The sequence below is a fragment of the Microcaecilia unicolor genome, chromosome 9, assembly GCF_901765095.1.
Source record: "Microcaecilia unicolor chromosome 9, aMicUni1.1, whole genome shotgun sequence".
Taxonomy (NCBI): Eukaryota; Metazoa; Chordata; class Amphibia; order Gymnophiona; family Siphonopidae; genus Microcaecilia; species Microcaecilia unicolor.
In genome coordinates, this window is record NC_044039.1 from 157,416,880 (window position 1) to 157,438,716 (window position 21,837).

General features: G+C 47.2%; 1 protein-coding gene across 4 annotated transcripts in view; it reads left to right on the top strand.

Moving 5' to 3' along the window:
* The window catches only part of TOGARAM1 (TOG array regulator of axonemal microtubules 1), a 289,809-nt gene that overhangs the window by 86,914 nt on the left and 181,058 nt on the right, over positions 1-21,837 (top strand). For 3 of the 4 annotated variants that reach the window (XM_030214411.1, XM_030214408.1, XM_030214407.1), the window contains exons 5-9: positions 1,668-1,933; positions 5,783-6,018; positions 7,606-7,706; positions 9,074-9,232; positions 10,259-10,357. In XM_030214411.1, the coding sequence (XP_030070271.1) occupies positions 1,668-1,933; positions 5,783-6,018; positions 7,606-7,706; positions 9,074-9,232; positions 10,259-10,357 (861 nt within the window). The remainder of the gene's footprint in view (positions 1-1,667; positions 1,934-5,782; positions 6,019-7,605; positions 7,707-9,073; positions 9,233-10,258; positions 10,358-21,837) is intronic. The other variant, XM_030214409.1, reaches the window with a different exon arrangement.

The following is a 21,837-nucleotide window of genomic DNA, read 5'->3' on the forward strand; positions in this document are numbered from 1 at the left end:
CAGAGAAGAACTTACACATACATGGCTCAGGGCTGTGCCAGTCAAGTGTGCGTGTCGACGGGACCCCGCACAGCCCGAGGACGCCACTTGCGTTGAGGTAGGGGACCTGACACATATATAAACCAAGCCTTCTCCCTCCAGACATCAACTAGCAGCTGGAAAGAGAAGTATTTTAAGATTTCTATGAAAGGACACTATTATCTTCATTTTTCAGTCTCAGTGGTAGCTCATTCATTTTGCTGGTTCTACAGCACTTAATAGCCTTTGATTTTCAAGATACTTTCCTAAGCTTACCATATCCCAAGACTGCAAGCAAGTTTCCTTGTAGTGATCAGAATGGTCAACTGGGGTATAAGAGAGGAATATTTTCCTCTCATACACCAGTTTGAGTATGACACACTTTAAAGATCAGAATTAGTCTTAAATAAACACCTTTCTCAAACTGGGAGCCAATGCAGGCAATGCAGTAGAATGTGAATACTGTCCCATCTACTACCCCCAGTAGCAGCCAAGTTGCAGCATTTTTAACAATGTGAAGTTCTTTGTCATGTTTAGGACCAGGTTTTCTCAACCCAGTCCTCGGGGAACCCCAAGCCAGTCTGGTTTTCAAGATATCCGCAGTGAATATGCATGAGATACATTTGCATGCATTGTATGAAAATGTATCACCTGACTGACTTTGGGGGTTCCCCTGGGCAGTGGCGTAGCAAGGGCGGGGCGGTGGGAGCGGTCCGCCCTGGGTGCACACTGCTGGGGGATGTCGGCTCCGCTGGTTCCCTGCTCCCTCTGCCCCGGAACAGGTTACTTTCTGTTCCGGGGCAGAGGGAGCAGGGAACCAGCGGAACCGACACCCCCCCAGCGGCGTGCACACGGGGGGGGGGGGGGGGGGGCAGCCGCCCTCTATACACCACTGTCCCTGGGACTGGGTTGAGAAACCTTGATTTAGCCAATCTCATATGCAGAGTATTGTAATAGTGTAAGCATAGAATATGCGGGCCTACGTTAATGGAAGGACCCCCCTGCCTGCTCATCTGACTCTCCACCCGCTCAGCTGACCCCCTTGCCCAACTCTCCGCCCAGCCTACCTGAACACGTCCTGGTAGTCTAGTTGCCTCTTCGGGGAAAGGAAAGAACCCCACTCTTTTCTGCCTCCGCTGTCACCATTCTCTTGCAGGTGACGTATTTTTTTCAAAATGGCCACCAAGACTTCAAGCGGTAATCTCGTGAGACTATTGCTTGAAGTTTCGGTGGCCATTTTGAAAAAGCATGGCACCAGCAAGGGGGCAGGAAAGAGTGGGGTCCTTTCCTGCCCTGAAGAAGTACTCTTGCTGCAGCTCCTACACCTTGAAGTGTGCATCCGATGCTCACCGTAAGCGATGTTATAATATTTATGTAGTAATGAGCTGCTTTATGTACCTTTAAATCTCATTAGTATGTAACATGGGGTGACCTAACGGTGCTTTAGAGTCCTTTAACACGTATTAACGAACAAATAAACAGGTTAGTGTCCTAATTTCAGATTGATAACTACCACCAGAATAATCTAATTCTTTAAAGAAATACAAAATTGTCATCCACTAATGTAGCATCCATGATTGAGTAAGAGTAGAATCCCAAAGTCATATTCAGGGGAGTCCTCTCTCACTGACATTTTTATTTTGGCACAGGTGACCATTCACAGGAGAAACATTCTCCAGTACCTCTGAAACCTGCTTTGGTAAAATCTCCATCAACTCGAAGAGGCCTGAATGGGAAGAAGCCTGTGCCTCCAATCCCAAGGGGAACAAGTCCATTGCCAGATAAAGTTGATATTGATATAATCAGGCAGAAGAAGGAAGAAGTTGATGGTACTTTGGAGTATGAAAGAAACAAGAAGCTTGCAATTGATCTTTCAGAATTAAGCACCAGAGATGAGGAGGCAGACCATGAAGAGGTAACAGCTACAAAGGACATTTCACTATATCCTCTCTTGTCATGCTTTCTGTAATTTTATGAGATAACAAAAGAGAGGATAAAACAGCATACAAACGATAGAAAAAGCACAGCTGGGCCTTCAGGATTTAGATAAGTAGAGTCCTTTAATTCTGAGAAAAGACCCGACACGGGCCGTGTTCCAGCGTACAAAAGCCTGTCTCAAGGGTCCAGATTGTTCTTATAGATAAAATTACACAAGATTGAAAAACCCATGATAGCGTGAATATTCATTTCGCCTTGGGTGATATACCCTGACTGGTTGGGTTTTCCAATCTTGTATAATTTTATCTATAAGAACAGTCTGGACCCCTGAGACAGGCATTTGTATGCTGAAACACGGCCCTTGTCGGGTCTTTTCTCAAACTTCAAGGACTCTTACTTATCTCAATCCTGAAGACTCAGCTGTGCTTTTTCTTGCATCTGTATATTTATATAATAATGGCCCATACATATTTGTATCTGTATGTAGTATAAATTTGTGTAAGGGTAAAGGCAGAAATCTATAAAAGTCATATGACATTCTCGACCAATTGATTTGCAAGTTCAATTCAGTCTTATTAGTCCAAGCAATTAATATTTAGTAGTCCATATTTTCCAGAACTGAATACAGAAACTTACTGGTGTCTCCAATGTCACATCACCATTTTCTCAGTCTTTCATTTTTTTTTAAATTTCAACCAGCTTTACTAGAAAGCCTAATCCTGTAATACAGTCTGCAGAATTAACACGGGAAGTGCAGTATGTTCTTTGTCCATCTCTTAAATTCATTTCTTATCAGCCATGTCAGCCCAGTCCAGTTCAGACAAGGGGGTTTTGTCCCCCTACCAGCAGTTTGAGCCAGAGAAAAACAGGTCAGAGCTGACTTCGCTCCTGTTATAGGGGATATGATAACATGATCGACAGGCAGAGTTCAGTATAAAGTCAAAAGAAAACTTTATCAGTGGAAAATAATTAAAGCAAGACAGTCTGTTCTTCTCATGGGTTCACTTTCTCCTTGGCAACAATCGCCATTACTTACTTCTCTCTTAACACTTCTAGCTTCTTCAGTACAGTTCCAGTTACTCATAAATCCAGGCCTGGCTCCAGCTAGGACGCTCAGGACCTGGGTCTTCATAGATAAATAAAGGCACTCTCTTAACTTTGCAGTCTCCTGTTCCTTCTTATGCAATCCCTGGGCATCTACAGGATGCAAGCCTTTGAGCTAGGGCCACTCCTTACTTCCTTGGGACTCCCCAAAAGCTACTGCAGCCAGCAAACTCTTTAGGGAGGGTCCCTCCAGGAGATCTCTGCCCTCAGTATCTCTCTTTCTCCTGAAGACCTCTGTATCAGGCTTTGTTCCCAGAGACCTCTTGCCTCGGTGCTTCTCTGATTCACGCTGCTCCAGGGCATGTAACTATCTCCTAGCCTGAGCCCTGCCCTTCTGACTCAGCTTCGGATATGGCCGGTTTAGTGCCACCTGCCGTAAAGTGGCTAACCTGCAACTTCAGTGAGAGAGTCTTCCTAAGGACACCTGCAGCTGTGCCACTTACTCCCTCACAGGGGACTGGTGCTGTTTTTAGCTCCTCAGTATTTCTCTGGCTCCAGCAGATGGTACAGACATGTGGCTTGGTGCAGCAACTATGATTAGGCCGCTCATGGGAAGACTGTAGGCCCAGATTCCTGGTGGAGCACAGAGAGACTCTGGGGAATGATGCAGGCAGCAATCTTTTGGAGGTGATTTCCTTCCCCCCCAACCCCCTTGGCAACAGACTACAGAATGTGTTGGCAGAGTTTGGCCCACAGAACCTAGGATTGCTAAACCCGGCAGTGCTGGGTCTCTCCTGATTCTTGTGGAGGTTGTGACTGCAGATTTTGGAAGAGAGAGAAAAAATAAGACAAGCCTTTGGTGCAGCTTCTTCCCGACCTACCTCCTTGTCTACTGTGGTGCTGTATCAGATTGAGATTGTCAGAGAGTCTGAAGTGATCAAATTGCCCCTCTCTTTCCCTCCACTTTTTTCCAGTATGTCTGGAATTAAAGAGGTTGACACGCTGCAAGTAAGTCATGGCAGTTCAGCATGTTTGGTGCATTTCATCTAGACTGGGGAGTAGGCAGGCAGGCAGCATGTAGTCGGGTGCATTCTATGGAGGTTTAGCACCCAGCCAAAAGTGAAACTGGAGAAGTTCTCCAGATTGAGCTGAGGCTTGTGTGATGTGCATGGAGTAAGACCTGGTCAAGGCTCCTATTTTGATAGGATCACCAGCGTTTTTATTGTTGCTTAGTGTTAAAAATACAGAAGTAAAGCATGGTGGGCCCTTTATCTCCCTAAAAGAGAAATGGGAAAGTTCAGGAAAGCTACATATCCACCCTTAGGCAGGGCAGAGCCTGCACAGCTCCAGTTCTCTACTGAATTAATAGGTTCTTCTAAATTTTGGAAGAGGTCTCTTTTTATTATTAACGTGTCCTAATAAGGTGCAGTGGTCTTTAAGGTATCAATTCCAGGAGAAGTAAAGATGGTGATCACCTTGGTCCACACCAGCAAGAGTTGGCAAGTCCCAGAGAGCCAGCTAGCCCACTTAATCAGAGCACAAGAGTCCTCATAAGCAGAGTTAGGTTCTGTCTTCCAAAGGATACTGGTAGGACAGTGCCCTTGCCTCTGTTGCACCCCATCTCTTAAGTACCTCAGCCTTGGTTTACAGGTCAAGAGGTTCAACGCCTTAGGTGTAGAAGTCCTGAGAGCTATAGTAGCTTCATCCTGTCCAGTCTACCTAGAGCTTGGATACATCCCATTCGATTGGACTGGTCTGGACTGATAAAGAAGGGGAAATTTGGACTTACGTGTTAATTTTCTTTCCTTGAATCCTGCCAGACGAGTACACAACCCACCCATACAAGCCATAGTAGTCAAGGGTTGTCAGTTTGACAAATTCAGCAAGTTAACAAAGAATATGTTGTAGCCCACTGTGAACATAGTTGCTTCTTTGGTATATGGTATTCTTATTCCAGGGATAGTGACTATAAACTGATGATTTTGACCACTACATTTAGCTTTAGGGTGAACTGGAAATCCAAAATATAAGAATTGCCTTCAGTAGTTTTAGCTTTGATATAGGATATTGAGGAGCTGAAGGCAGTACCAGCCCCATATAATAGAAGTAAAGTCAGCTCTGAGCTGTTTTCTCTGACTCTATATGTTGGAAGGACATAACCCACTTGTCTGCATTGGTCTGGCAGGACTCAAGGGAAAATAATTAACAGGTAAGTCCAAATTTCCCCTTCTGGCACTTCTGATCTACAGAGACTTGAGAGGTTTCTGGGAGTGGAGAAGTATCCTAGTGGTTAAAGTAGTAGGCTGAGAACCTGGGATGCTAGTATTTGAATCCTTTTTCTCCCACTGATGCTTCTTGTCACTGTGTTCTAATCACTTCATCCTTTGTTGCTTCAGGTACAACTTAGATTGTAAGCCCACCTGGGTAGGAAAATAACTATAGTACCTGAACTGCAACGTGCCTTGATAGATTTGGAGAAAGTGAATAATTATATTTAAAATCAAAGGAAAGGGTCAAGGGGAAGAAAAGTAGAAATTTAGAGAATAGATGGGAAAAAGGAAGGCTAGACGTATTTATCAACTTTAAGTAATAAAGTTGACCATTTCTGCATTTATCATAACATACCTTGAAACAACAAATAATGCTAAGTTATATATATGTGTGGATTAAAGTAATGATTTTGAAAGAAGTTTGCTTGTATTAGCTTTGTCAAAACCATTATCAGTTTACCTTATTAAATAGTAAAAGCAGTTTTGCTTACATGTTTTGTTTTTTTTTTTAGATGATGAGCTCTCTTAGGTCTCTACATAATAGTGCAGCTAAGAGGCGAGCAAGGCTGAGTGGTAGTGCCTCTGACCTTAAGAGCCCAGACTCTGGACTTAAACTGGATCTGACACCCGATTCTTCTTCCCGGGCCTCCTCTCCAAACACTTGCTCTTACAGTGAGAGTGGAGTTTACAGCCAAGAATCCCTAACTTCACCAATGTCTCCTCCTCCTCCTCAGGGAAAGAGGATTACGTGAGTGTAAAGTTCTGTCCCAGTCTGTCATTCTTTTAGTCTAATTTTAGCTGAGCATTTTAGATGTTTTTAGGGAAGTTCTGGCTTTAAATTAAAAGAAAAATTGTGTGATAGTTTGGGGGTGTACTGGAGATTATAAGAGGCCAAGGCTAGCAGTGGCACACAGCTTTAAGAACTGGCTGAAGATACATTAGACAAAGCTTCCTTTCATTTTACTTGTTAGCTTGGCGATTTATTTCAGAAGAAGGTGGATGCCAGGAGAAGTTAGTGTAGCACCAGTGCTAGTATTCTGCCATTATTTATTTATTTTATTTATTTACATTTTGCTCGCACCTTTTTCATTAGTTTTAATATTCTAATTGTGTTCAACCATTAATGGCTATTAAAAGTCTCTTTGGTCACCAGTTCAAATATAGGATATAGTAATTCCATATTCCTGCGCTAGACTTTTTAAATAAATATTTTGTAAGAATGAAGGTAAACTTTTCGTAGCATGAGTGAATTAGGGCCTAAATAAACTCTCAAAAAATATTTAACTACAGAAATGCTATTTAACTTTCCAGTAGCTATATGATTGCAGGGCTTTGTTTCAGTACAAGTTAAAAAACCTGGACTGCTTGGGGATCGGGTCAGTCCAGATTTTTGGATTTTTCTGGATTCTCAGGCAGTACTTTTCACACTAAATTTAAGGAAGAATAAAGAGCTGAGCAGGCAACTTTTGTTGATTTATTCATGCAGCATCTCTCTTCCTCATGCCAGCATTTCTCTTCCCCATGCCAGTGTCTCTCTTCCCCTTCCAGCGTCTTTCTGTGTCTCTTCTCCCAAGCAGCGTCCCTCTTCTCCTTCCAGTGTCTGTGTCTTCCCTCCCCATGCAGCATCTCCAGTTTCCAAAGGAGGGGCCCAAGACTTCAAGCCCCCCCCCCCCCCCCCCCACCTTGGCTATGCCTTCTCTCTTCCTTCCCTCCCTCAACCCCATCTTCCTCCCTACACCCAGCACTGCCTGCGGCATCTCACTCTTACCTCTTCTGAAGTCTTCGGTGCTGCAGCACCAGCAACAGCTTTACTCACAGGCTGCCACCGGCATACACCAGCCTTTCCCCTCTGACCCATCCCACCTCTTCTGTTTCAACTTCCTGTTGTCAGAAGGGTGGGACGTGTCAGAAAGGCATGATGCATGCTGGAGGCAGCCTGCGAGTAAGGCTGCCACTGGTGCTGCAGCACCGAAGACTTCAGAACAGGTGAGAGAGAGCAAGCAGCAGAGCTGGGAATGGAGAGAGAGACACTGGCGTGTGTGTGTGGGGGGGGGAGAATGTACAGTCTGGATTCTCAGGTGGTCCAGAAACTGCAAAGTTTTGAGGTGCAGGCTCGGATGGTCTGGATTTCTGGCATCCAGATTTTTGGACTTCTATTGTGATAGCTTATGTCTCAACTATTGGAGGTACTCTACTTGCAAACCAGTAAATGACTTTTTCTTTCATCTCCAGCTTTTTTTAAAAAATTCTTTACTGCCCTAAGCAGAGACAATGAAAATGCATTGGTGGGTTTTATTAATAATCCTTTTTCTAGCAATTGTTTGTACTGTGACAGGCCAGATGTCATTCCTCTATCTGAATCTAAATTGCGTCCAGCAAGAGCACCATCTGGTCGGATTAAAGGAAGTCATATAAGGGAGCAGAGCCCCAGTGCAGGTAAGCTTTACTGTAAACCGCAATGAACTAGTTCAATCTTTAGTGTTATCCAAATTTGATTACTGTAAAGATGTTTACTCAGGCCTAAAAGTCTCTCTTATCAAAAAACTTCAGACAACTCAGAATACTGCAGCTCGTCTCATATGTAAAGCCCCTCAATTCATCAAGTCAGCTCCTCTTTTAATCAAAGTGCATTGTCTTCCAATAAATGCAAGAGTTACCTTTTAAACTATGTGTACTTGTTTATCAAATTTTATTTGATCTTTTACCTGACCATGGGGCTCATTTTCAAAAGAGAAAAACGTCCAAAAACTGACATAAGTCTGCATTTGGACGTTTATCTCACAAAAACGTCCAAATCAGTATTTTCGAAACCTCTTTTTAGACATTTTTCTTTGAAGTCCATCAGAAGGACGTCTAAATCTCAAGGGGGCATGCCAGGGGCATGTTCAAGGTGGGACTTGGGTGTTCCTAAGACTTAACACGTCTTTCAGCCATAATGGAACAAAACAAAAACGTCCAAGACTAACACTTAGACGTTTTGAGCTAGACCTGTTTTTATTACGAATAAGGCACAAAAAGATGCCCCAGATGACCACTGGAGAGAATCAGGGATGACCTTCCCTTATTCCCCCAGTGGTCACTAACCCCCTCCCACCCCCCAAAATTGTGATGCCAGCGTCAAATGTCATACACAGGTCCGTTACAGCAGTATGCAGGTTCCTGGAGTAGTCGAGTAGCGGGTGCAGTGCACTTCAGACAGTTGGACTCAGGCTCCTACCTCCCCCTACCTGTTATTTGTGGAGGAAACTCCAAGCCCTCCAAAACTCACCAGAAACCCACTGTACCCACATATAGGTGCCCCCTTCACCTGTAAGGTCTATGATAGTGGTGTACAGTTGGGAGTAATGGGTTTGGGGTGGGTTTTGGGGGACTCAGCACACTAGGTAAGGGAGCAATGGTTGGATGTGTACCTGGGAGCATACCTGGGAGCAGTTTATGACGTCCGCTGCAATGCCACCTAGGGTGCCCTATTGCTGTCCTGGGATGTCAGAGGGACAAGTCTACTAAAAATGCTGGCTCCTCCAATGTCCCAATGGCTTGATATTGGATGTTTTGCACTGGACGTATTTTCGAAAACAAAAGATAGACGTCTATTTTTTTCAAAAATGACCTTCTTTCCTGTTCAGAATTTGCACAATACAGTTGCACAATAAAAGGTGCAGAGGCCAGATTGAAGCAAAAACCTCCAGAACTCATTGCTGCAAGTTCTAAGCAGAAATTGATACTGCCAGATTCATTCTATACTCAGATTTTACAGCATTTGATGTTACCTGTTAAGATCTTGTTTTATTGATACTGTCCAGCAGGAGCAACTTTTCAGGATAAAGTAACATCAGATGTAAGCATAATCGGTCAACGCATGGCCTATGGTAATGGAACAGCTGATTTTGAAGAAGAAGTTGTATCAAGTGTTGTCAAATGTCAGGTCAAGGAGCATCAAAAATACCCTAAGCATACAAAAGGTTGGTTTAATAATTATTATTTGTCATTTGTATAGCACTGTACTAGATGTAGATAATGTTGTACATCAGTGATTCCCAAACCTGTCCTGAGGGAACCCCAGCCAGTCAGGTTTTCAGGATATCCAAAATGAATATTCGTGAAATTTATTTACATACATCTCCTCCTTGGCATGCAAATCTATCTCATGCATATTCAGTTGTGGATATCCTGAAAACCTGACTGGTTGGGGTTTGCCCAGGACTGGTTTGGAAACTCCTGTTGTACAGAGACACACAAAAGGCAATCTCTTCTCTGTGGAGTTTACAATCTGGTCATGACAAACATACAAAACACACAGACAAAAAACAAGTAAGACTTTGAGTAAAAACAATGATACAGGTTTATGACTTTAGGCTCCTCTAATGTCCCTAAAGTATTAATAAGTCTTTCTCCACATCTTTACTTCATTTTTCAATTTATATTTATTCCTTCCTCCTACCCTATGTCCACTCTCCTTAGACTTGTATATGTGCTAACTGTATATTTTGATTTTTGCACACATTTTGTAGTGTAAAATTCAAACATATTGTGAAACTTAGTGTGTATTCAATAATATTGTTACAAGAAGCTTTTAAAAATGGTGAAACTCCCGCTGAAGTGTGCCTGCAATATTAAGATCTTGCAAGAATTGCACAGCACATTTTGTTTCAACTATAAAGGTAATCACAGGTATTTTCTGCTAATAAGTGACGCTAATTGTAAAATTTTCAGCATCGGCTTAAAGTGCACAGACACAATCTTAGACAGAAGACATGGCGGATAACCTTCATGATACAGCAGTTAAAAACCTGACCATCTTTCAGAGATTGGATGGGCTAATATGGCCTTTATCTGCAGCCATTTATTATGTTACTAAAAATATTTTACATTTTCAAGTATTCTCAGATTAGTAGTTCTACAACCTAGGTTTCTCCATATTCTTCTAATCTTTGTGTAGCGCTTGCCTAGTAATTAAGGAATAATGCATTTTCTCTTATTGTTTTTAGGTTTTACAGGATCCACATCAAATTTACAGCAAGTTAACAACCTGGACTCCATTTCAGCATGTACCCTATACGATGAATCTGTAGTGATTGTTGGAAAAGGTAGTTAAATTTCCAGCTGCTTATGTACTTTCAGCTTTCCAGTGTATTCTGTATATTTTTCTTAAATTCTAAAATCAACTGTTAGAATTGAATCTCTATGTATAGAGCAATGTATCTCAAAAGAAAAAAGACAAATAGATTCATTCTGAGTTGAGACTCAAGTTTGAAGAATGGGAAGGATGTGTGTAAAAAAAATAATAATAATTCTTGACTTCTGTGAAGATAAAAGAAAGCAGCTGTGTATCTGATTAGCATTTGGAAAACACCATGCTTTATAATGAGCTAATTTTCTTGCTAGCTGCTGCCCTTTCTTATTTATAAAGCATGTTAATGTAAAAATGACCTGTAAAATGGGTCGTCTTGCTTGCCTGAGTCATTTTTATAAAATGACTAGAAAAGCAAAATAGCTGTTGTCCTGCACATAAATTGAACCATAGGAGAGTTTCTGAGTTTTGTGCTTTTTTCCAAAAAACGGCCTGTTTTCATCTAATATAAGTTAGTCAAATGCTGTCATTGGGAGCAATTCTATAAGTTGGTACCTCCCAATGACACATACTGAGAATCTATTCTACAACTGCATCTGAGCACCCATTTTCCATTATAGAATACTAGCATAACCCAGTACAGGGCCGCCGAGGGGGGGTGCAAAATTCCCCGGGCCTCTCTCCCTCTTCTGCTCAGAGCAACAGCGCGGTGGGGACGATGCGCCCCTGCATTAAAAAAAAAAAATCTCTCAATCGGCAGCGCAGTGCCAGCGTGCAGCACCTCGCGTCTGCGTGAAAGAAGCAGATCGCCTCGGGCCCAGCTTTCCGTCACTGTGTCCCGCCCTCCTGTGATGTAACTTCCTTTCTCCGAGGACAAGCAGGCTGCTTGTTCTCACGACTGGGTGACGTCCGCAGCAGCCCCCACCAACCGGAAGAAGCTTCACGGGCGGTCCGCACGCAGGGCACGCCCACCGCGCATGCGCGGCCGTCTTCCCGCCCGTGCGCGACCGTTCCCGCCAGTCTTGTTTTTTCCGCGCTGGAGAGAGTCGTGCGTCGCCGCTCTCTCTTGTCAGCCCCGGAAAACCGTCGCGTTTTTGCGAATTTCTTATTTTTTTGTTTCTGGTTCCCGCGCGTTCCGGACCCTTTTCTTTTTCTTGTTAAAAAAAAAAAAAAAAAAAAAAGAGTGAACGCGCTTGTTTTTCCCTCGTTTTCTAGCGGGGGCGTCGCGTTGCGGCCTTGTGGCCGCGCGGTCGATTTATTTTTCGAGGTGTGATTTACCGCCACCATCGACGACTTTAATTTCGCCGACGCGATTTTTCCGTCGATGTCCTCGAAGGTCCCGAGTGGATTTAAGAAGTGTGGTCGGTGCGGCCGGCCTATCTCGCAGACCGACACCCACGCTTGGTGCCTCCAGTGCCTCGGGCCGGAGCATGATATCAAGTCGTGTTCTTTGTGTCTTGGTCTCCGGAAACGGACTCAGGTTGCGAGGCAAGTTCTTCGGGACCGTCTTTTTGGAACTTGCGCCGGCCCCTCAACCTCGTTGGCATCGGTATCGACGGCCGGTTCTTCGGTACCGGTATCGATGTCCGCGAAATCGGCACCGATGGCATCGACCCCAGGAGCACAGGTCCCATCGGCCCGCCAGTCCTCCGGTGAGGGTAGGGGTGAGAGGCCGCGTGGGCAATCGGCCCCGGTCACTCCCTCTGCCCATGGCCCTCGGGACCGAACCCTCTCTGACCCGGTCCCTCGAGACCGAGGGGGATCGACCTCCTCCTCCTCCATTCCACCTGGCGCCGATGACGGGCACCGCAAAAAATCAAAGAAGCACCGTCATCGGTCGCCTTCGATACATCCGGCTCTCGGTGCCGGCGAGGAGTCGACGCCAAAGCGTCAGCGTCGAGAGGAGAGGTCCCCTTCGGTAGTGGAGGTACCGACGCGTCAGGGTCCCAGCACTTCGGTGCAGTCTCCTGGACCCGAGCAGCTTCCGACACCTCTACCGGCCCCCCCGTCTTTCCCGACAGCGGGCCTGGACGAGTGCCTCCGAGCCATCCTTCCGGGGATCCTGGAAGGGCTGATGCGCCAGGCTGTGCCGGCGCCGGGGGTGCTTGCGCCCTCAGCGCCGTTGACTGTGGCGCCGGCGAGCTCTAGCCCGGTGCCGAGGCCTTCGACACCGCCGCCGCTTGCGGCGCCGGTCTCGACTGCCACGCAGGTGGAGTCGACGTCGATGGAGGGAGCTTCGTCCCCGCCGGCGCGAGAGTCCACCGCTCGACGGCACTGAGGCCTCGGTGCCTCGACGTCGAGCCGGGCCCGGTTAAGGACTCAGCTACATGAGCTTATGTCCGATACCGAGGAAGAGGCCTCATGGGGGGAAGAGGAGGACCCCAGATATTTCTCCTCAGAGGAGTCTGTGGGCCTTCCCTCTGACCCCACGCCTTCACCAGAGAGGAAGCTCTCACTTCCTGAGAGCCTCTCCTTTGCCTCCTTTGTAAGGGACATGTCCATTTGCATTCCCTTCCCCGTGGTCTCTGTGGATGAGCCGAGGGCTGAGATGCTCGAGGTTCTCGACTATCCATCACCACCTAGAGAGTCCTCCACGGTGCCGTTGCACAATGTCCTCAAAGAGACACTGCTTCGGAACTGGATGAGACCATTATCTAATCCCACCATTCCCAAGAAAGCAGAGTCCCAGTACAGAATCCACTCGGACCCAGAGTTAATGCGGCCCCAATTGCCCCATGACTCGGCGGTCGTGGATTCTGCTCTCAAGAGGGCACGGAGTTCGAGGGATACCGCCTCGGCGCCCCCGGGGCGGGAGTCTCGCACTCTGGACTCGTTTGGGAGGAAGGCCTACCAATCTTCCATGCTCGTGACCCGCATCCAATCTTACCAGCTCTACACGAGCATCCACATGCGGAACACTGTGAAGCAACTGGCGGACCTGGTTGATAAGCTCCCGCCGGAGCAGTCCAGGCCTTATCAGGAGGTGGTCAGGCAGCTGAAGGCGTGCAGAAAGTTCCTGTCCAGGGGTATCTATGACACCTGTGACGTGGCATCTCGTGCTGCGGCCCAAGGTATAGTGATGCGCAGGCTCTCATGGCTGCGTGCCTCTGACCTGGACAACCGCACCCAGCAGAGACTGGCCGACGTCCCTTGCCGGGGGGATAATATTTTTGGCGAGAAGGTCGAGCAGCTGGTGGACCAACTGCATCAGCGGGAAACTGCCCTCGACAAGCTCTCCCACCAGGCGCCTTCAGCATCCACCTCAGCAGGTGGACGTTTTTCCCGGGCCCGGCAGGCTGCGCCCTATGATTTTGCCAAGCGTAGGTACACCCAGCCGGCCCGAAGACCTCGACAGGGACAGCCCCAGCGCGCTCGTTCTCGTCAACAGCGTGCGCCTAAGCAGCCCCCTGCGCCTCCACAGCAAAAGCCGGGGACGGGCTTTTGACTGGATCCACGGGAACATAGCCGCCCTCAAAGTGTCCGTACCGGACGATCTGCCGGTCGGAGGGAGGTTAAAATTTTTTCACCAAAGGTGGCCTCTCATAACCTCCGACCAGTGGGTTCTCCAAATAGTGCGGTGCGGATACGCCCTAAATTTGGCCTCCCTTCCACCAAATTGTCCTCCGGGAGCTCAATCCTTCAGCTCCCATCACAAGCAGGTACTTGCAGAGGAACTCTCCGCCCTTCTCAGCGCCAATGCGGTCGAGCCCGTACCACCCGTGCAGGAAGGGGAGGGATTCTATTCCAGGTACTTCCTTGTGGAAAAGAAAACAGGGGGGATGCGCCCCATCCTAGACCTGAGAGGCCTGAACAAATTCCTGGTCAAAGAAAAGTTCAGAATGCTTTCCTTGGGCACCCTTCTGCCAATGATTCAGAAAAACGATTGGCTATGTTCCCTGGATTTAAAGGACGCATACACTCACATCCCGATACTGCCAGCTCACAGACAGTATCTCAGATTCCGCCTGGGCGCACAGCACTTTCAGTATTGTGTGCTGCCCTTTGGGCTCGCCTCTGCCCCACGGGTGTTTACAAAGTGCCTCGTGGTGGTGGCGGCGTATCTACGCAAGCTGGGAGTGCACGTGTTCCCATATCTCGACGATTGGCTGGTCAAGAACACCTCGGAGGCAGGAGCCCTCCGGTCCATGCAGTGCACTATTCAACTCCTGGAGCTGCTGGGGTTTGTGATAAATTACCCAAAGTCCCATCTCCAGCCAACCCAGTCTTTGGAATTCATAGGAGCTCTGCTGAATACCCAGACGGCTCAGGCCTTCCTTCCCGAAGCAAGGGCCAACAACCTCCTGTCCCTGGCTTCGCAGACCAGAGCGTCTCAGCAGGTCACAGCTCGGCAGATGTTGAGACTTCTGGGTCATATGGCCTCCACAGTCCATGTGACTCCCATGGCTCGTCTTCACATGAGATCTGCTCAATGGACCCTAGCTTCCCAGTGGTTCCAAGCCACCGGGAATCTAGAGGATGTCATCCGCCTCTCCACCAGTTGCCGCACTTCACTGCTCTGGTGGACCATTCGGACCAATTTGACCCTGGGACGTCCATTCCAAATTCCACAGCCCACGAAAGTGCTGACGACGGATGCATCTCGCCTGGGGTGGGGAGCTCATGTCGGTGGGCTCCACACCCAGGGTCTGTGGTCCCTCCAGGAAAAGGATCTGCAGATCAACCTCCTGGAGCTCCGAGCGATCTGGAACGCACTGAAGGCTTTCAGAGATCGGCTGTCCTGCCAAATTATCCAAATTCGGACAGACAATCAGGTTGCAATGTATTACACCAACAAGCAGGGGGGCACCGGATCTCGCCCCTTGTGTCAGGAAGCCGTCGGGATGTGGCGTTGGGCTTGCCAGTTCGGCATGCTCCTCCAAGCCACATACCTGGCAGGTGTAAACAACAGTCTGGCTGACAGGCTGAGCAGAGTCATGCAACCGCACGAGTGGTCGCTTCATTCCAGAGTGGTACGCAAGATCTTCCGAGAGTGGGGCACCCCTCGGTGGACCTTTTCGCCTCTCAGACCAACCACAAGCTGCCTCTGTTCTGTTCCAGACTTCAGGCACACGGCAGGCTAGTGTTGGACGCCTTTCTCCTTCATTGGGGGACCGGCCTCCTGTATGCCTATCCTCCCATACCTTTGGTGGGGAAGACCTTACTGAAGCTCAAGCAAGACCACGGCACCATGATTCTGATAGCGCCCTTTTGGCCTCGTCAGATCTGGTTCCCTCTTCTTCTGGAGTTGTCCTCCGAAGAACCATGGAGATTGGAGTGTTTTCCGACTCTCATTTCGCAGAACGACGGAGCGTTGCTGCACCCCAACCTTCAGTCCCTGGCTCTCACGGCCTGGATGTTAAGGGCGTAGACTTCACTGCGTTGGGTCTGTCTGAGGGTGTCTCCCGTGTCTTGCTTGCCTCTAGGAAGGATTCCACTAAAAAGAGTTACTTTTTCAAGTGGAGGAGGTTTGTCGTTTGGTGTGAGAGCAAGGCCCTAGAACCTCGTTCTTGCCCTGCACAGAACCTGCTTGAATACCTTCTGCACTTATCAGAGTCTGGCCTCAAGACCAACTCAGTAAGGAATCACCTTAGTGCGATTAGTGCTTACCTTTATCGTGTGGAAGGTAAAGCCATCTCTGGAGAGCCTTTAGTCGTTCGATTCATGAGAGGCTTGCTTTTGTCAAAGCCCCCTATCAAGCCTCCTACAGTGTCATGGGATCTCAACGTCGTCCTCACCCAGCTGATGAAACCTCCTTTTGAGCCACTGAATACCTGCCATCTGAAGTACTTGACCTGGAAGGTCATTTTCTTGGTGGCAGTTACTTCAGCTCGTAGGGTCAGTGAGCTTCAAGCCCTGGTAGCTCATGCTCCATATACCAAATTTCATCACAACAGAGTAGTGCTCCACACCCACCCAAAGTTCCTGCCGAAGGTGGTGTCGGAGTTCCATCTTAACCAGTCAATTGTCTTGCCAACATTCTTCCCCAGGCCTCATACCCGCCCTGCTGAACGTCAGTTGCACACATTGGACTGCAAGAGAGCATTGGCCTTCTACTTGGAGCGGACACAGCCCCACAGACAGTCCGCCTAATTGTTTGTTTCTTTCGACCCTAACAGGCTAGGGGTCGCTGTCGGGAAACACACCATCTCCAATTGGCTAGCAGATTGCATTTCCTTCACTTACGCCCAGGCTGGGCTGGCTCTTGAGGGTCATGTCACGGCTCATAGTGTTAGAGCCATGGCAGCGTCAGTGGCCCACTTGAAGTCAGCCACTATTGAAGAGATTTGCAAGGCTGCGACGTGGTCATCTGTCCACACATTCACATCACATTACTGCCTCCAGCAGGATACCCGACGCGACAGTCGGTTCGGGCAGTCGGTGCTGCAGAATCTGTTTGGGGTGTAAATCCAACTCCACCCTCCAGGACCCTCATTTATTCTGGTCAGGCTGCACTCTCAGTTAGTTGTTCTTCGTAGGTCAATTTTCTGTTGTATCCTCGCCGTTGCGAGGTTCAATTGACCTGGGTTCTTGTTTGGAGTGAGCCTGAGAGCTAGGGATACCCCAGTCGTGAGAACAAGCAGCCTGCTTGTCCTCGGAGAAAGTGAATGATACATACCTGTAGCAGGTGTTCTCCGAGGACAGCAGGCTGATTGTTCTCACCTACCCTCCCTCCTCCCCTTTGGAGTTGTGTTTTCATCATTTTTGCTTGTCATTCAACTGGCGGAAACGGTCGCGCACGGGCGGGAAGACGGCCGCGCATGCGCGGTGGGCGTGCCCTGCGTGCAGACCGCCCGCGAAGCTTCTTCCGGTTGGTGGGGGCTGCCGCGGATGTCACCCAGTCGTGAGAACAATCAGCCTGCTGTCCTCGGAGAACACCTGCTACAGGTATGTATCATTCACTATTTCTGCAAGGGCAGGACACAGTGAGGGAGTGGTTGGAAAGGGGAGAGAGAGAGGGCAGACGGGCAGATGTTGGATGGAAGGAGCAGAGGTAGCAGATGCTAGATGGGAGAGAGAAGGCAGACGGCCTGAGGAGAAAAGCAGCCGCTGGAGAAGGCCACGCGGCAGAACGAAGAAGATCAGCGCTGGAGGACGATCTCTTCTGCTGGTGGGGCCTTGGGATCCCTGCCAGCCAAGGTACTTAACAATTGCGGCAGGTGGGCAGCAGCAGCGATCGGAGAGGGTAGGGTGGAGGCAGCGGCAATCAGGGGGGTGGCGACAGCAGTAGTGATAGGGGGCAGTGGCAGCAGCGATCGGGGGCAGCGGCAGCGATGATACTGGGGGGGAGGCGGTGGCGACGATCCTTGGGGGGGGGGGCCAGCAGCGGCCTTGCCTCTGGCCCGGCTCAGTCTCTCTGCGGCCCTGACCCAGGATTAACATTTAGGCACCCGTATTTGTACCAGTTGTGCATTAGTTCCAAGGCACATCATTTGGAGGCTTTAGGGCTTGCCTCATCTGTCTTCAGCTTGCTAGTATAAAAGAGGAGCTCAGCCTCAAAGAATAAAACAACCCAGGAATAGATGGATCATAGTAGACTTAGGGGGCACAGAAGCATCAGCCCTCACATTTGTTGCCTCTACATAATTCTTTTGCTGTATTAGAGCATTGTGATGCTCAAGAAAACAACTGAGGTAGAACCAGAAACATTGAAGGTAGCTCAAGGGAAAGAACAGCCCCAAAGCACTGATAAAGAAGCTCAAAACAGAAAATTGTTGCTGCTAGGTGATTCTGTTATCAGAGGCATTGACTTTGGAATACAGGTCAAGGGACCCAATAAAGTGAAATGATTTCCAGGATCCTGAGCTACCAAGAGTATCAGGCAAATGCTGGCTATAATCAGAGAAGAGACTAAAAATCCTAACATTGATGTTGTTATCCACTTGGGAACAAATGACCTGACTACACTTGTAGCGCAGAGAATTTTCTGGAGCCAGGGGAGGGTTTTGAAGCCATTGGTACAGACTAGCTTTTTCTGAAATACTACCTACGTATGGAAAAGGAGATGAAAGGTTGTGAAAAACAGAGAACTTCAATAGGTGGCTCAAAGCCTGGTGCCATCAAGAAGGTTTTAGGTACATAGGAGAATGAGGCAATACATGGAAAAATAAAAGACTATACTTTAATAACGGGCTGCATCTCACAGTTACATGAATAATATCATATCACCTCAATAAATCTACCATATTTTTTCATTTTTTCTTGTGTCGTCTCCTTTTTTATATTTTCATATTTACATAATTTTTTATATTTTTTGTTGTTGTCTGTTTTTGATTTTCACATATATATATATTTTTTAAATATATAATTTTTTTTCTTTTCTCCTTTTTTCCTTTTTTCCTTTTTTCCTCTCCCTTTTTTTTGTGTCATCTTCGCTGTTTTTGACTGCCATTGCTTTTCGCGAGGACAGGTTTCTTCTGTATTTTTGACAAATGCAAGGTGATACACATTGGAAAGAATAATCCAAATCATAGTTATCTGATGATAGGGTTCACCTTGTGGGTGTCTTTGTAGATAATGCACTGAAATCTTCTTCTCAATGTTCAGCGGCGCCAAAAAAGCAAACAAGGTGCTAGGAATTATTAGGAAAGGGATGGTGAATAAGACCGAAATTACTATAATGCTTCTCTATCGCTCATTGGTGTGACCTCACCTTGAGTATGGCACTCAGTTCTGTTCACTGTATCTCAAAAAAAGATATAATGGAATTAGAAAGGGTTCAAGGAATAGCGACCAAAATGATAAAGGGGGTGGAACTCCTGTCATATGAGGAAAGGCTAAAGAGTTTAGGACTCTTCAGCTTGGAAAAGAGACAGCTGAGGGGAGATATGATTGAGGTCTACAAAATCCTGAGTGGTGTAGAATGAGTAGAAGTGAATCGATTTTTTTTTACTCGTTCCAAAAGTACAAAGACTAGGGGACACTCAAGGAAGTTACATGGAAATACTTTTAAAACAAATAGGAGGAAATATTTTTTCACTCAATGAATAGTTAAGCTTTGGAAATCTTTGCTGGAGGATGTAGTAACAGCGGTTTAGTGTATCTGGGTTTAAAAAAGGTTTCGACAAGTTCCTGGAGGAAAGGTCCATAGTCTGCTATTGAGACAGACATAGGGAATCCACTGCTTGCCCTGGGATTGGTAGCATGGAATGTTGTCATGATTTGGGTTTCTGCCAGGTACTTGTGACCTGGCTTGGCCACTGTTGGAAACAGGATACTGGGCTCGATGGACCATTGTTCTGACCCAGTATGGCTACTCTTTTGTTCTTATGTTTGACTTCAGTGCTGGAAATTTAGCTGTCTCATGAACAGGGTTTGAAATATTCCTCCAGGCTGTAGACCTGAGGTAAGAAATACACTCGCCATCTACTCCAATGGTACTCCCTTCCCACTCAAAGAATTTGTGATGAGGGAAGGTGGCGAGACAACTACATAGTGAATGCATACCTTCCCTTACCTTAGCCCCAATACAGCCCTTGCTTCTTCATTGTTACCTGAGTGCAGTACAAGGTTATATGTATAGTTCATCAGGCCTTGTATTCAAGCTGTTTTCCTCATTATTTAAAAGATGTGATTTGGGAGTATCAGCCAGTCAGATCTTTGCGGTCTGAGAACGCGAAGTTTTTGGCATGTGTTATGGAACACTCTTGGCTCTATGTCAGTGCATGAAAATCAGCTTTTTCAATACCAGGACGTCAAATTTGGAATAGATTACCAGGTTACTTGAGACTGTGTAGCAGTAGGGTTCAATTTGTTAAACTATTGAAGACTTACCTATTTGAACATGCATGGAATTGATATTATTTGCTGATCAGCTGGAATACTGTATTATTTTGTCTAACTGTATTGGTTTTATTTTGATTGTGTATGTTGATTTTGTTACCCACCTAGTTGTAAATGGGCTAGACATTTTTAAGTAAATAAATGCAGTCTTTTTCTTCTCCAGTCTATGTACGCTCACTCTTTTTCTCCTGCCTATCTTCTCACTTTTCTCCCTCCCCAATTGTCATACTCTGCTTCCCCATCATTCTCTCACACTCTCATTCTTCTTTTTACCCCCCTACTTCCCACCCACCTCATTCTTACTCTTCTTTGCTTCTTCCCCTCTCCCCAGCCTGCTACAGCCCCCTGCCCCGCAGGACCCAAGAATGTGTTGAGGACATGGTCATCTTTGACCAGATCCTAAAGGGATTCAAAGATTTAGCCATCCTGTGCCAGATCCTCAGAGGATGCAAAATCAAGCCCACTTCCTTCTGGGCCCCATGACAGAAAGGGGCGGGGCGAGACACAACCTGCTGAAAAAATTTGGATTTTTCAAATCGTGTCTGCATCCATTAAATTCATTAAAAGCAATTTTTTTTTCTAACTGGAGAGGAAGTGATATCATCTTTTTAAGATGGATGCCTGAATGGGGAGCTCTGCTTGAGTCGAAGCAAAGCTCTTCCGCAGTGCTAGCTTACGCTCTGAATCGGGCCAGATTCTCACCACTTCAACGTGTGATGTCTTCTGCTGCAGAATGTCATTTAAGGTGCCGTCGGGCGAGAGTAAAACCCCAGCGAAACCAGCAGAGAAGTTGGTGACCCACAGCCCATGTGGTCCAGAATCAAATCAGGAAACAGTGCTGGTGACTGACTTGGTGCCGGTGGGGATATCTGCAGCAGACTTGCCCTCCTGGCTGGGGGAAATTAAAACTGAAATTGCATCTGTTTAGTCCTAGATTAAAGATGCAGTATAGGAGATAGTCAGACCTTGCCAGTATGGGATCCTGCAATGAGCATGTGGAGGAATGCATGGAGAGGTGCTGGTGGCAGGTGCCCAGCGCATGGTGGTGGATCTACAAGAGGAGCACCAGGAATTGCTGTCTAAACTGGAGGACTTGGAGAACTGCACAATACATAACAATGTGTGGATTTGGAGTATCCCTGAAGTGGCTCAATATGGAGGCCTCATCCGTACTGTACAGCAACTCTATTGCTGGCTCCTGGAAGATGAATGGGAGCAGCAGGTGGATCCCCCATTATTGGAGCGTACACTGGGCCTTGGGCCCTCAGCTCAATGGTTGTCCATGGGATGTGGTGGTCTGTTTTCAGCTCTTCCCTGAGAAGGAAGCTATGCTGTGGGAGAAGGGGGTCCTCAAGTGGAATGGCTCTGAGGTGGAACTTTTTCAAGACCTTGCTGCAGCTACCCTTCTCGAAGATCTTTCAAGGAGGTTACCCAAGCATTGTTTCAGGCGCAACTCCGCTACCGGTGGACATTTCCATTTGGTCTGTTGGTGACCCTTAATGGGTCTCTACAAAGTTCACCACGGTGTCTGGCGCCTGGGAGGCACTGGATAAATACGGCATCTAGAAACCTGAGCCTGAACGATGACAGCAGGAAATCTGGTAGCAGCCGGCAGGCTTTAGGTGGCAATGAGTGGAGGGACGCTCTGGACAACAGCAGCAGGAGAGTCCCCTTGGGCTGGCACTGGCCCCAGCCCTGGTGTGAGCTGAGGCTCAC